This window comes from Mandrillus leucophaeus, unplaced genomic scaffold, assembly GCF_000951045.1.
Source record: "Mandrillus leucophaeus isolate KB7577 unplaced genomic scaffold, Mleu.le_1.0 Scaffold257, whole genome shotgun sequence".
In the NCBI taxonomy this organism is placed as follows: domain Eukaryota; kingdom Metazoa; phylum Chordata; class Mammalia; order Primates; family Cercopithecidae; genus Mandrillus; species Mandrillus leucophaeus.
This window is the reverse complement of record NW_012102665.1, coordinates 553,565-568,133: the sequence shown is the minus strand read 5'-3', so window position 1 is coordinate 568,133 and position 14,569 is coordinate 553,565. Positions and strand designations below refer to the sequence as shown.

At 36.0% G+C, this 14,569-nt stretch overlaps 1 protein-coding gene across 1 annotated transcript in view; it reads left to right on the top strand.

Moving 5' to 3' along the window:
* The first annotated feature begins 1,016 nt into the window (after positions 1–1,016).
* Positions 1,017–14,569, top strand: part of PPP4R1 (protein phosphatase 4, regulatory subunit 1) — a 53,444-nt gene continuing 39,891 nt past the window's right edge. Inside the window, exons 1-7 of the mRNA XM_011983928.1 lie at positions 1,017–1,165; positions 2,297–2,403; positions 7,328–7,470; positions 7,964–8,110; positions 11,317–11,424; positions 11,554–11,619; positions 12,594–12,752. Of these exons, the coding sequence (XP_011839318.1) occupies positions 1,017–1,165; positions 2,297–2,403; positions 7,328–7,470; positions 7,964–8,110; positions 11,317–11,424; positions 11,554–11,619; positions 12,594–12,752 (879 nt within the window). The remainder of the gene's footprint in view (positions 1,166–2,296; positions 2,404–7,327; positions 7,471–7,963; positions 8,111–11,316; positions 11,425–11,553; positions 11,620–12,593; positions 12,753–14,569) is intronic.

The following is a 14,569-nucleotide window of genomic DNA, read 5'->3' as shown; positions in this document are numbered from 1 at the left end:
CAAATCTTTGTCTTCTTTTAAACATTAGGAACAAAACAAAATAAATAATCTTTATTTTGTTTGAATGCCCTGGCTAGTAATCTAATCCAGTTTACTATTTCACAACCACAATTCTGGAAAGTATATTTTGTATTCCTTGTCTTCACTTTCTTATATTTTCCTCTACCTCTTCAGTCAGGTTTGGCTTCTCAGCTTTCATACAGTGGAAAATCGCCCTTGTCATACAGCATGGCACAAAAGTACCCAATTCAGTGGGCACCTTTCAATTCTTCCTTGACTCCTTTGGTAGTAGATGCTGTTTAATCATACCTTCACTCATTGCTTGGTTCCTTTGAAATAATTATCTTTTGGTTGGTTTTTAGCCTTTCTTTCTTGGTCTTTTCTTCCTTCTCCTGCAGCTTGAATGGGTGTCTGGCCTTCTAGTATTAATACATACTTTTATTACAATGATCATTTTAAAGTAGATTGTTTTATGTAGAATATTAGCTCTTTGAAAGCAGAAACATTAGTATTTTCATTATTGTCTCCCCAGCAACTACCCTAGTACTTGGCACAAATGTATTTAATAAATATTTGTTTAATGAATATGAATATACTAGTGTTTTTAGCTTTCCTCTGTTAAGTGAAGTTAGATACCAGTTTCATTAGCTTTATCTTCTACATTGCAGGATTCACTATATCGGTGCTAGACTTTTTGTGTGTCTATTCACAAGTTGTTAGTGTCTTAATTGAACATGTTCTCAAGACTCTGATCACTGTTTCCTGCATACTGAGTTTCTGTAGCCTCTGACCCTTGTGCTTTTAGAGCCAAGTAGAACTTTGTCATTATAGAGCCAAGTAGAACATATCTGTAGAAAAAGGAAAGGGAGGTATCTTTTAGTTATTTGTGGCTTCTGGATTGATTCTGAGAGTCTCTTATGATTTTTTTTTTTGTACCATTCCAGAAACAGATTTTTACTGCTTCAGACAGGCAAGGGGTACATTTTAGTTTCAAAGTGTTATAAGGAGTATTTCTGATGTCTCTGATAGTTGGTGTGGATGACTACAGCTCAGAGTCTGATGTGATTATTATACCTTCAGCCCTGGACTTTGTCTCACAAGATGAAATGTTGACGCCCCTGGGGAGATTGGACAAGTATGCTGCAAGTGAGAACGTATTTAACAGGTATGTGCATATTCTTTTTGTTAAAGTGGAAGTGGAAGGGTGGTTTTACTAACCTCAGTAGGGAAAATGAAAGTATCCATTTTAAAGGAGGTATTATTAACAGGCACAATCTGAGTCACCAAGTTTTATTCGTAATCATAGCATGAGCAGTTTTGTACTTGTTTATTCTTTGATCCTAGTAAGCATACAACATGCTTTCTTTGCAAAAAAATTACCATTAATTACCATTGCTTTTCTGCCACTGGACATAATTTTGGTATTCATATAAATTGCTTATTGGAAAGTGCGTTATTCCTTCAACACATGATGTTGTATACCTGCTGTGTGACAGGTGATGCTTAAGGTCATTGGGTCACATGGCAGTGACCAAGAGCCAGCACTCTTCCTGCTGCATTGTGTTTGTCCGGCCACGATCCCAGACCACTTACATCACACTTTTCTGGGAAATCAAAAAGTCTGTTCAGATTTTTTGGGTATAGCTATGCAAAACTGATACTGTTAAAAATATGTAAGGATAGCATTTTGTATAATGAATGTGTTTTTTCATTATAATAATTGAAAGAGAACTGAAATGAATTTTTGGTGACTTTTTGCCCAATCAGTTAGATAAAGATTTTAAAAAATGTTGTAAATATTCAGTCTCATCTTGTTAAAATAAAATCAATACTGCCATTTGCCACTTAGAAAATTATAGACCTAATATGTGTTTTAATAATGTAATAAGAAAAAAATTTCTTAAAAAATGTGTAGATTTTGTCTTTTAAAATTCTAGATACGGGCCAGGCGCAGTGACTCATGCCTGTAATCCCAGCACTTTGGGAGGCCAAGGCAGGTGGATTGCTTGAGCACGGGAGTTTGAGAGCAGCCTGGGCAACATGGTGAAACCCCATCTCTACTAAAGATATTTAAAAATTAGCCAGGTGTGGTGGTGCACGCCTGTAGTCTCAGCTACTCAGGAGGCTGAGGTGGGAGGATTACCTGAGCCAGGGAAGTCAGTGCTGCAGTTAGCCGTGGTCGCACCATTACACTCCAGCCTGGGCAACAGGAATGAGGCCCTGTCTCAAAAAAATAAAATTCTGGATATTAGCTGTTGATGCCATTGAACATATGTAATCTTGTTTTTCTGTGTAGACAAATGGTGGCCCGGAGTTTGCTGGATACCTTGAGGGAAGTCTGCGATGATGAAAGAGATTGTATCGCTGTTTTGGAAAGAATTAGCAGATTGGCCGATGATTCAGGTATATGTTCATGTGGAGAAAGTGAATTTACTCCGTTCTAGAAAGGTTTCTTTGACCAAATTTGTGTTTCTAAAAACTAATGAAAAAATTAATGTGATATGACATGGCTTTAAAATCTTTCCTAAGTAATTATCAAAGCCTTCCATGACAACAAAAGTAAAATTTGTTACTGAGACCTGGACATTTTACAGTAGTCTCATTTAGTTTAATTTTAGAAATTTCTCATCAAAACAAGTCTAAAAATATTGTTTTGCATCGTGTATATTAATATTTTAGGATTAATAATATCTAGAATAATTTTGAATACATTAAAAGAGATGGAGGAGGCTATAAATTGTTTTAGGCAAATATAGAAAGCTTGCTTTCTGTGTGGTTTCTCACTTTCAAAAAATGTTGATTAACCATTTGTAAAACTACACCTGGTTTATCTCCAAAGTGAAAATGAGAAAGTCTGCTTAAGAAAGAGGTAAACTTGATTTGAAGCTTAGAAAATGGTGATGTTAGAGTTTTTACAAATATATCTTTTGTTGTAGTAAAATATACTTAATACTTAACACATGAAACTATTTTAAGGTAATATTAAGCATATTTTTATACTTGATTTTAGAAACAATCCAAAAATAAATTTTAAAACTTTTTTCCTTAAATCTGTTATCTTTATTAAAGTATATTTTCCATCTCTGACAGACTTTTTGGCATCTCAGCAAGCCCCATCTTTTAATTTTTAGACAAACTCATCTTTTGATGAACAGTTTATTTTAATGGGAATATGTTAAATGTTTACATAAGCCTTAAATGTTCCTAATATTCTTACAGGGTGGGTACAACATTTATAGGCTTAACTGAGCAATAGTCTACCTTTGTGTACATAATTGCTTATGTATATGCTTGTTCTAAAATGGTTTTAGGAGGGGTCTCATCAAGTATAATTTTTACTTATTTTTTAAATTTGATTTAAGTTAAATTAATGTAAATTCATGGCACTGTTAAGCCTATTATGGTTATATTCCTTAGTAAAGACAGATATTTTAAGGATGGATTTGTGTTTTCCTCTATCTGTTTACCAGCTCTAGAGTTTTTTTTGGTAAGTGTGTGGGGGTGTGTGTGTGTATTTTAAAATATGTTCTCACATTGGTAAGTTCATAGTAAATGTCTCTATTGACATAATTCTATTCATTCAGTATACATCAAACAGTACCTACTCTATACCAGGTTCTAGATTAAATGCTAGAGCAGTCATTAAGGTGAACAAGAATTTCTGTCATCAAATTAACAGTTTAGTGAATGCAGCCAACATATAAACAGTAAATTACAGTGGGAAGGATCGGGGCAGGCTTCAGAAAGTTAGTGACGTTTACGTTGGATTTGATAGAATCATGAGGTATAGAGAGGGGAAAGGGCGTACCCAGGAGAGGAAAAGACAGAGGAGTTCAAGAAGGTGGCCCATTTGGTCAACAATGAGGCCAACCTGACAATGAGACTAACCTGCTGAGTTTCCAGGTTAGAAAAATTAGGCTGTTAAATAAGGTAGGTGAGGGCTAGATTGTAAAGGTTTATAACAAACCATGCTGATGACTTTACCTGTTTTGTGATTTAGAACAGTGTAGTGTAGCAGTATGAACTGATACGGTGAAGAAGATGGGTGACAAGAAGACTAATTGGAAGACTATACCGATTAATTGGGTGTCTTTGTTTTTGAGACAGAGTCTTGCTCTGTCGCCCAAGCTAGAGCAGAGTGGCGTGATCTCCACTCACTGCAACCACCCCTGCCTCCCAGGTTCAAGCAATTCTCCTGCCTCAGCCTCCCGAGTAACTGGGATTACAGGCATGCACCACTACACCCAGTTAATTTTTGTATTTTTAGTAGAGAAGGGGTTTCACCATGTTGGCCAGGATGGTCTGGAACTTCTCTAACCTCAAGTGATCCACCTGCCTCAACCTCCCAAAGTGCTGAGATTACAGGCATGAGCCACTGTGACTGGCCAGTTAATTGCTATAAGGATGAATTGTTGGATAGAAATTGAAGTGCTGGGAGGGATTCCAAGGCTAACCTCTGGATAGAGTGAGAAAGAGAGAGGATTTCACCCTGAGGTTTCTAATTTGTAGGACTGGGCTTATTGTGATATCTGGGTAAGATAAAGACTATTGAATAATAACATGGCTCTGAAGTGAATGAAATATGTATCCTTTGTTTAGACAAATAAGCAGCTGAGAACCTTTCAGTCTTCTGCCTTACCTTTCATTAGCTTTTATCTTGATTTTTTTATTCCCCAAAATTTACCATCTGTTTTTATTATTTTCCCCTGGAATGGATGGATGTGTAGTGGTTTCTCATTGTGGTTGTAATTTACATTTCCTCAATAGCCAGTGAAGTTCATACCTGGTTATATACTTACTGGGTATTTGGGTATCCTTTTTTTTTTTTGAGATGGAGTCTCACTCTGTCATCCAGGCTGGAATGCGGTGGCACGGCCTGGGCTCACTACAACCTCCTCCTCCTGGGTTCAAGTGATTCTTCTGCCTCAGCTTCTCGAGTGGCTGGGATTATAGGCATGCACTACCACGCCCGCCTAATTTTTGTATTTTTAGTAGAGATGGGATTTCTCCATGTTGGCCAGGCTGGTCTTGAATTTCTGACCTCACGTGATCCACCCAACTCAGCCTCCCAAAGTGCCGGGATTACAGACATGAGCCACCATGCCCGACTTCTTTTTTGAAATGTCTAAGTCTCTTCCTCCTTTAAAAAATTGGCAGTCATTTTCTTACAGATTTACAGGAATTCATTCTGCATATGAGCCCTATGTTGTTTATGTGTATTGAAGATACCTTTTTCACTCTGTGGCTTGTGTTTGCGCTCATAGTGATGCTTCTTAAAGAAGAGAAGTGCTTTTCCTTTATGGATTGTGCTGTTTTTGTCTTCTTAGAGATTTTCTCCAATCTCAAAGTCATAATAAATATCTTTTCCTGTATTCTGTAACACAGAGAAGCCTTATTGTTTTTTGCCTTGACATTCAGATCTGTATTCCACCTGGAATTTGTTCATGTGCATGATATGAAGTGGAGGACAAGTTTCATTTTTTTTTTTTTTTTTTTTAATATGAGGAGCCAGTTGACACAATACCCTTTATTGAGAAGGCCATCTTTCCCAGTTCACCTTGTAATAAATCGGTTGTCTATACATGCATGTGTCTGTTTCTGGGCTTCCCCCCCGCCCCATTAGTCTATTTGCCTAAGCAGGGCTTTGAGGAAAGAAAAGTTGCTTATTTCATTTTTAACTGAAACCATAACTTGTGTCCTTCTTTTGCTTCAAAAATATAAGCAATTGTCAGCGTTAACTTAGAAAATTCAGGATCCTTGAGAATAGCAGAGGCCTGTATGTTTACTTTTTTTCTTCAAAACAGAAACACTCTATTTTGTTCATATCTGGCCAACTTCACATGGTACAACAGTATAATAGAAATTCCAGATATTGGTTTGTTGATAAGATTCTGAACTTTGTAAAATACCATATTTTCTATTTAAAGCTATGTCAATTTCTCTGTTGAGATCTGAAATCCTAGTAGACACATTCATACGTATTTAATGTAATTTTAATAATGCATAATGATAATGGGCACCAAAGTTCTAGTTAGGTCCAATACAATGACTTGTTACTGATAATCCATCATGTCTGTCTGTATTTCAGTCACTTGCATGTCTTCTATGAATTGCCTACCTGTATCGTTATTGTCTTTCTTATTATTTATTTGAACAGTGTGTTCTTTGTGTAGTTGACTTCCTAATACTCTGTTATACATGAATATGCTCCCAGGCTGTTTTCCCTTTTAACTGAATATGGTATCTGTTATCTATAATGAAGTTTTTTCATTTGTTTGTTTTTGAGACAGAGTCTTGCTCTGTCGCCCAGAGTGGAGTGCAGTGGCGCTATCTTGGCTCACTGCAACCTCCACCTCCCGGGTTCAAGTGATTCTACTGTCTCAGCCTCGGGAGTAGCTGGGATTAGAGGCATGTGCCACCACCCCTGGCTAATTTTTGTATTTTTAGTAGAGACGGGATTCACCATGTTGGCCAGACTGGTCTCGAACTCCTGACCTCAAGTGATCTGCCCGCCTCGGCCTCTCAAAGTGCTGGGATTATAGGCACACCCAGCCTATAATAAAGTTTTTATAAAGTAAAATTAGTTGGTCTTATGGTTGATTTTTGGGTTTTGTCTTCCCATCTCAAGATTGAACATTTAATATTATCTTTTAGTACTTTTGATCTTTATGTATGATGTGCAGTAGGTACTTTCGTTCTGTGCTAACTAGCTGATTTTCCTTCTGCTGCTTCTTAGACATTTCATCTTTTTGAAGCCCAGAGATTTGAAATGCCATATTTCTCGCATTTAAATTTGCCATATGCACTTGGGTCTTTTCAGGTTTTTAAAAAATATTTGTCACCTTTAATTTTCATTTACCCATTTTTAGTCTTAGTTAAGTCTAATTATGTATCTTTCATTTATTGACTAAGTTGAGATTAGGAGCTAGTTTTTATGACTTGTCCTAGTAGGTTCTTAAATAGTGGAATTTATCGATAATACTATGTATGTATCACAGTATTGATGTAAATATCAGATAGGATATTTAACCCCTCGCACAGTGTGGCACAGTGTAGGTGATGAATAAATTTATTGTTAAGAAATGGTTAGATGCTCAGTGCATACTGTGAACAACAGAAGCTTGGGGTGAAGATAAGGTCCTCCTTTCACTCATGGGATTGATCTGTGTATGACTCTGAAAAGGATTGCAGAATTAAAGGATGTTGTCCCAAGTCCTTTATATTTTGAAGATGAAAATCCAAAGCCTTCCTAAGTATCCTCAAGTCCAGATGAAGGTTTTGTTGCTGCAGGAGAACATGTTTGCTCACATTGCTGTTATCTCAATAGAACCAACTGTGAGAGCGGAGCTGATGGAACAGGTGCCTCACATCGCACTGTTTTGTCAAGAAAACCGGCCTTCAATACCATACGCTTTTTCCAAATTCTTACTACCTATTGTGGTTAGATATCTTGCAGATCAGAATAATCAGGTAAGAGTACCATTTATATGTTCTTAAAAGAAATTTGCGTAGTGTAATATATGGAGAATAGCCTAGCCTAAGTGTTCTCTTTGGAATGTTTTTTTCCTCTTTAACTCGGTTAGTGTTTTTCAAAAATGAACATTTATCTTAGACAAGATGTGTTTAGAGTCTGACAAATCTAGTATATCCCTTTAATGCCATTCTAGACAATGCCTAGTAACTGCACTGTCACTTGGTAACCTCCTAGGGGTCCCTCAAAATGTTTGTTACTTTGTGAGGCACCTTTTACCAGGATGACTCTGTCCACTTCCTCTGTTACAACACAATCTACCAAGTTCTGTAGTCTTTGTAATAGTTGAAGAAAATAAACACAAACATTTATTTGCAGAGTTTTGCCAGTTATGGGTCCCTTTGAGGTGAGAAATCTTTGTTTTAAAAGTCAAGTGGTAGAATTTTGTTGTGTCGCATATGTACTTTGTTTGTGTTGTTATTTTTCTCCTAGGTGAGGAAAACAAGTCAGGCAGCTTTGTTGGCTCTGCTGGAGCAGGAGCTCATTGAACGATTTGATGTGGAGACCAAAGTGTGCCCTGTCCTCATAGAGCTGACAGCCCCAGATAGCAATGATGATGTGAAAACAGAAGCTGTGGCTGTAAGTCAAATGGCATTTTTCCGTTTATGCAAAATGTGGCTGATAAGAGGTGCTTATTAAAAGTTAGGCTGGGGTCGGGCGCGGTGGCTCATGCCTTTAATAATCCCAGCACTTTGGGAGGCTGAGGTGGGTGGATCACTTGAGATCAGGAGTTTGAGACCAGCCTGGGCAACATGGTGACACCTGGCTCTACTGAAAAAATACAAAAATTAGCCAGGCATGGTGGTGTGCACTTGTAGTCCCTGTTACTTGGGAGACTGAGGCAGGAGAATCATTTGAACCTGGGAGGAGGTGGAGGTTGTAGTAAGCCAAGATCAGGCCACTGCACTCCAGCCTGGGTGACAGAGCAAGACTCTGCCTCTAGGAAGAAAAAAAATTAGGCTGGGCTGGGTGCAGTGGCTGACTCCTGTAATCCCAGCACTTTGGGAGGCCAAAGTGGGAGGATCACTTGAGACCAGGGGTTTGAGATCAGCCTGGCCAACATGGCAAAACCCTATCTCTACTAAAAATACAAAAAAAATTAGCTGGGTGTAGCGGCACATGCCTGTAATCCCAGCTACTCTGGAGGCAGAGGCACGAGAATTATTTGAACCTGGGAGACAGAGGTTACAGTGAGCGGAGATCATTCCACTGCATTCCAGCCTGGTTGACAGAACAAGACTGTCTTAAAAAAAAAAGAAAAGGCTGCTTTACCTTGTTTAACATTTTTCTGTTAAAGTTGCCACAAATCATTAAATTTGAAATATAATCAGGGCTAGAAGGGGACATAAATGCTTACAGAGGAAAGTGTACCTTCTGCAAACAATAAGAAAACAATAAATAATTGTAAATTATTATGTCAAAATGGAAAACTGAAATGGTTATTTTATCAGTGCAGTTAAAATTTTAAAAACCCTGTATTGAACGAAGAAACACTTGAACCCCTTCAGCAGGTATTGAGCACTTTTCTAGGCACTGTCAGCACAGTGGAAATAAAATAATACTTGGCTCCTGCTCTGACAGGTACGGTCTTTGTGGGAAGGATGGTCAGGCAAGTACATTTCCCAGGAAATATGACATCATTGATGGTTATCAGAAGAATATACAGATTGTTAAGCCATTATGCACATCATAAAGTCAAATGTAATAGGAAGATTCTGGATTTTTTTGACTTAGTTTGCAAATATTCTGATTACTTGAAGGCCGTGAGAGGGCATGAATTAGAATGGAGTAGTATCTGTTGTGATTCACATCTGTGGTTCCTGAATTCGGATAGTAGTAATTCTGATGATAAATTTATTCAAATCTATTTGGATAGTAAGAGTTCACTCCTTAAACCTAAAATAATATGGTTACATCTTTGTTGATACTTTTAAAAAACTACACTATATGTAGTGCTTCTGGATTATCATTAGTGGGATGAATTAGATGATCTTTCTAGTCTCTTTCCCTTGAAGAATTTCTTGAATCTATTATTTTTAGATACTCAGTTACCAGTTAATAATAAATTTACTTTTTCAGTAATGTTTTTATTGAAGTGAAACTTACACGACATAAAATCATTTTAAAGTGTTAGTGGCATTTAATATGTTCACAAAGTTGTATGACCACCACTACTTCCTAGTTTCAAAACATCATTATTTCTTTTTTTACTTTAAGATTTTTTCAATGAAGGAAGTCAGTTTTGGTCTTGGCCTAATTTTTGGTTTATATTGAGCTATTTAAGTTGCTGTATTATCATTCTCGATGCAATGTGAAATTAGTAAAACATTATAATAAAAAATTTAAAAACTATATCCAGTGGTAGTAGGAATCTCATGATTCTCTTACAGTTGTGTTTGTTTTTTGGTCATGTTTTATATTTCTTGGCTTCCATATTTTCTCTATCTTGATTGAGAAGTTATAATTATTTCTTAGTAAAAACTAATTTCTTAATAAAATAATTCACTTTTAAATAAATTTAGTTATGCTACATCAGTGATATACAGCATAACTTTGAATTGTTAACTAGAGCATGGAGATGCTTATTCAAAAAACAAAACTGGCTTTGGGATTTAGGAGATGTAGGCCTTGTCTCCAGTTATGATGATGATGGGATTTTCATGGGGATAGTGTTGAATCTGTAGATCAATTTGGAGAGAATTGCCAGTTTTACAGTCTCTGAACATGGTAGATCTATTTATTTAGGTCTTTGATTTATATCTTTAATCTTTTATAGTTTTCAGCAGAAAGTTCTTGAGTATATTTCGTTCAATTTCATATTTTTTTAAAAGTACTTCTGTGAATGATACGGTTTTTAAATTTTCCAGTTCATTGCTAATTTGTAGAAATAGAATAGATTTTTGTAGTCTAATTTATAGCCTACAACCTTCCTAAACATACTTATTTATTCTAGTGGCTTCTTTGTAGATTCCTTCTGATTTTCTATATAGACAACCATGTCATATTTGAATAGAGAGAATTTTCTTTCTTTACAATCTTTATGTATCTCTTTTACTTCTTTATTTTGTCCTGTTTGTACAGTCTAGCAATTGATAGAATTGTTAAATGACGACAGGCTATCCCATTTCTTTCTGTATTAACTGCGGGAGCAATGTATCTAAATAGAGGGCCAGTTTTCAAATAAAGTTAATCCTCACTTTGCCTGCTTTTAACTGAAACGTGCCTGTATCAGAACTGTGTCCACGCTTTCCCTGGAACTGAAGCTTTGCAAAACCAGAACATGGTTCTGATATGTATGAGCTTTAGTTCACTGGGTGCTTTTCAAGGCAAGGACTGAATTATTTTCTTAGCAATACAGATATGCTAAATCTAGATCTTTCCTGAGGATAATTTTCCCCTTGAACAGTCACTAATTTTTTAAATTGGGAAAATGTAGGTTTTTGTTTGTTTTGCTTTTAAAATTACCAGGCAAAATGATGAAGTAGTAATAAGATGGAAACTGGACAAAAATGAAATTGTTAGGATTTTCCGTGGGTTTATTGGGCATGAAGTATTTATTGGTTGTTTTTATTGATTGTGGTTAATATCTGTCTTTGTTTCCTGCTTAGATAAATAAGATGAAATTAATAATTGGCTATGAATATTTTCTGTGATGTATATAGTATAATGATGCCATATCATATTTTGTTTCCTTAAATTATATATACTTTTATTAAATTGTTAAATTTAACTGAAAGAGCCTTACTTGATATTTTCAGTTGTGTGTTTGTTCTTACTTATTTTAGATAATGTGCAAAATGGCTCCCATGGTTGGGAAGGACATTACAGAGCGTCTTATCCTCCCTAGGTTTTGTGAGATGTGCTGCGATTGCAGAATGTTTCACGTTCGAAAGGTATTTTTTTTCTTCTGTTTAAAAACATAGTGCTAGTGGTTAATGTACTGATACATGACATTTAAAAGATTATCTTAGAAGAACCTTATGTGTAATATTTTGAAATGTCAATGATGCTTTTGTTGTCAGGTCTGTGCTGCCAATTTTGGAGATATTTGCAGTGTAGTTGGCCAGCAAGCTACTGAAGAAATGTTGGTAAGTATTGCAGATACAAAGGAGTAAACAGTGTGTGTTACAAAGTAGTACATAAAGTTTGAAATGCACACATTTACTCCAAAGTTTTATTAACACAATTCCATGAATATAAACCAGAAAGATAATAACTTTGAATTTAGGAGTTTAAATATCTGTAATCTGGGTGTTTGAATTATATTTTTGATATTTATTAAAAATATAGATACGTTTCAGAACCATTGATCTGTTTTTACCTCTTCCATTTCTGTTAAGCAAATCAATTCTTGTTCAATTGAATCTTTAATTTTGTTGCAACCCTCAAGAATGTTGATGGCATATTAAATGTATAGCAAGTTAGTTTTAAGTAGTACACAAGATGCATATACTTGATGTATAAGGCATCATACCTAAAGAGTTTCTGAAGCCATCTCTTATGCAAAATAATTAAGCTTAGGGGCAAGCGCTTGTATAACATTAAGCTGTGATTGTTGAGAGTGCTTTTGCATAGCCAGTTGAGTTATAAATTAGATGTGATTTATTGAATATTGTTGAGTATAAATACGAATAGATCCTACTTTTTAAGACAATCCAATATTTAAAATACTGAGGCCAGGCGTGGTGGCTCACACCTGTAATCCTAGCACTTTGGGAGGCCAAAGTGGGTGGATCACCTGAGGTCAGGAGTTCGAGAACAGCCTGGCCAACATGGCGAAACCTCATTTCTACTAAAAATACAAAAATTAGCTGGGCGTGGTGGCACACGCCTGTAATCCCAGCTACTTGGGAGGCTGAGGCAGGAGAATCGCTTAAACCCGGGAGGCGGAGTTTGCAGTGAGCCGAGATCGCACCACCTCACTCCAGCCTGGGCAAAAGAGTGAGACTCTGTCTCAAAACAAACAAACAGACAAAAAAAACAAAGCAGAAAATGAAAACGAAGTAACTAATGAAATCTGCTATCTTTATCCAACTAACAAGACTCTTTCCTTTTCACGTAGCTGCCCAGATTTTTCCAGCTTTGTTCTGATAATGTGTGGGGAGTCCGAAAGGCTTGTGCTGAATGCTTCATGGCAGTTTCATGTGCAACATGTCAAGAAATCCGACGGACCAAATTATCAGCACTTTTTATTAATTTGATCAGTGATCCTTCACGTTGGGTAGGGTTTTGATTATCACTTTTGTAAAATAATACATTTGTGTCCATTTTAAAGCAAACATAATTTTGACCTCATAAGAAATAACTTATAATCTAAGATACATTATTTTTTATACTTTCAGGGATAGACAGCAGAAAGACTCCTATATTAACAGTTTTTATGTTTTTTGGTAACAGGACAAAAATTTCTTTACAACTTTAAGTCCTGTTGATTTTTATTTAATTGGCATGTTGTATTATGTTAACTAATTTTTAGATGTTAAACCACTTGCGTCTTTGGAGTAAGTCCCGCTTGGTCATAGTGTGTACCTCTTTTTATATGTTGCTGGATTCAGTTTGTCAGTATTTTGTTGAGGATTTTTGTGTCCATATCAGGAGAGATATTAGTCTGTAGTTTTCTTATGGTGCCTTGTCTGGTTTTGTCAGAGTAATAATGGTCTTATAAAATGTGTAGGAAATGTTCCCTCCTCTACTATTTTTGAGGAGAGTTTTTTAAGAATTGGTATTGATTATTCCTTAAATGTGTGGTTGAGGTCAGTGGTGAAGCCGTCTGGGCCTGGGCTTTTCTTTGCCGATAGTTTTTAAATTCCTAATTCAATCTCTTCACTTGTTTTTTTCTTGAGTCAGTTTTCATAGTTTGTATCTTTCTAGGAATGTTGTACATTTCATCTAAGTTACTTAATATACGTAGGATTCCTTTATCATCTTTTAATTTCTGTAATGTCAGTAGTAATGCCTCTTCTTTCATTTCCTATATGAGTGATTTGAGTCTTGCTCTGTTTCTTGGCCAGTCTGCTAAAGGTTTGTCCGTTTTGTTGAGCTTTTTAAAGAACCAACTTTTGGTTTCATTGGTTTTCTCTATTTTTCTATTATTCATTAATTTCCATTTTAATCTTTATTCTCACTTCTGCTTGCTTTTAGTTTGCTTCTTTAGGCGGAAGGTTAGGTTATGGATTAGAGGTCTTCCTTCCTTCTTTGAATTATCTTCTGGGGTAAATGGCTTTCAACCTGAAAAACTTAATTTTAGAGTTTCTTGTTAATGTAGTTCTGCAAACAACTGTTTTCATTTGTCTGTGAATGTCTTTATTTCACCTTCGATTTTGAAAGACAGCTTTGCTTAACGTGAGATTGGGTGTGTTATGCCACTGCCTGTGACCTCTTCTGTTTCTGCTGAGAAGTCAGCTGTTAATCATATTGGGGTTCCCTTGTAAGGGATGTGTCATTTTTCTCTTGTTGCTTTCTGGATTTTTCTCCTTGCCTTTGACTTTCAGAATTTTTACTGTGATGTATCCGTATGTGCAGCTCTTTTAGTTTATACTACTTGGAGTTGAGTTGATTGAACTTCCTAGTTATGTGAGTTACGTTTTTCTATACATTTGAAAAATTTTGAGCCAACATTTCTTCAAATATTTTTCTTTCTCTTCTCTCCCTGTAATATTCCTATTGTATATATGTTAATGTGCTTAATGGTGGCCTACATTTCTTTGAGGCTCTTTTCATTTTTCCTCATTTTTTCCCCTCTCTGTTCTTTGGCTTGCATAATCTCTATTGATCTATATTCAGTAGATCAATTCTTTGTTCTGCCAGGTCAGATCTACTGTTGAGCTCATGTATTGACTTTATTTTAGTCATTGCACTTTTCAGCTGTAGAATTTCCATCTGGTTCTTTTTTATAATTTCTCTTTATTGATGTTATACTCTAGTTGATGCAGCACTATCCCCATACCTCCCATTACTTCTGTAATCATAATTTCCTTTGGTTCTCTGAACATGTTTATAATAGCTACTTTGAAGTCTTTTTTTTTTTTTTTTTTTTTT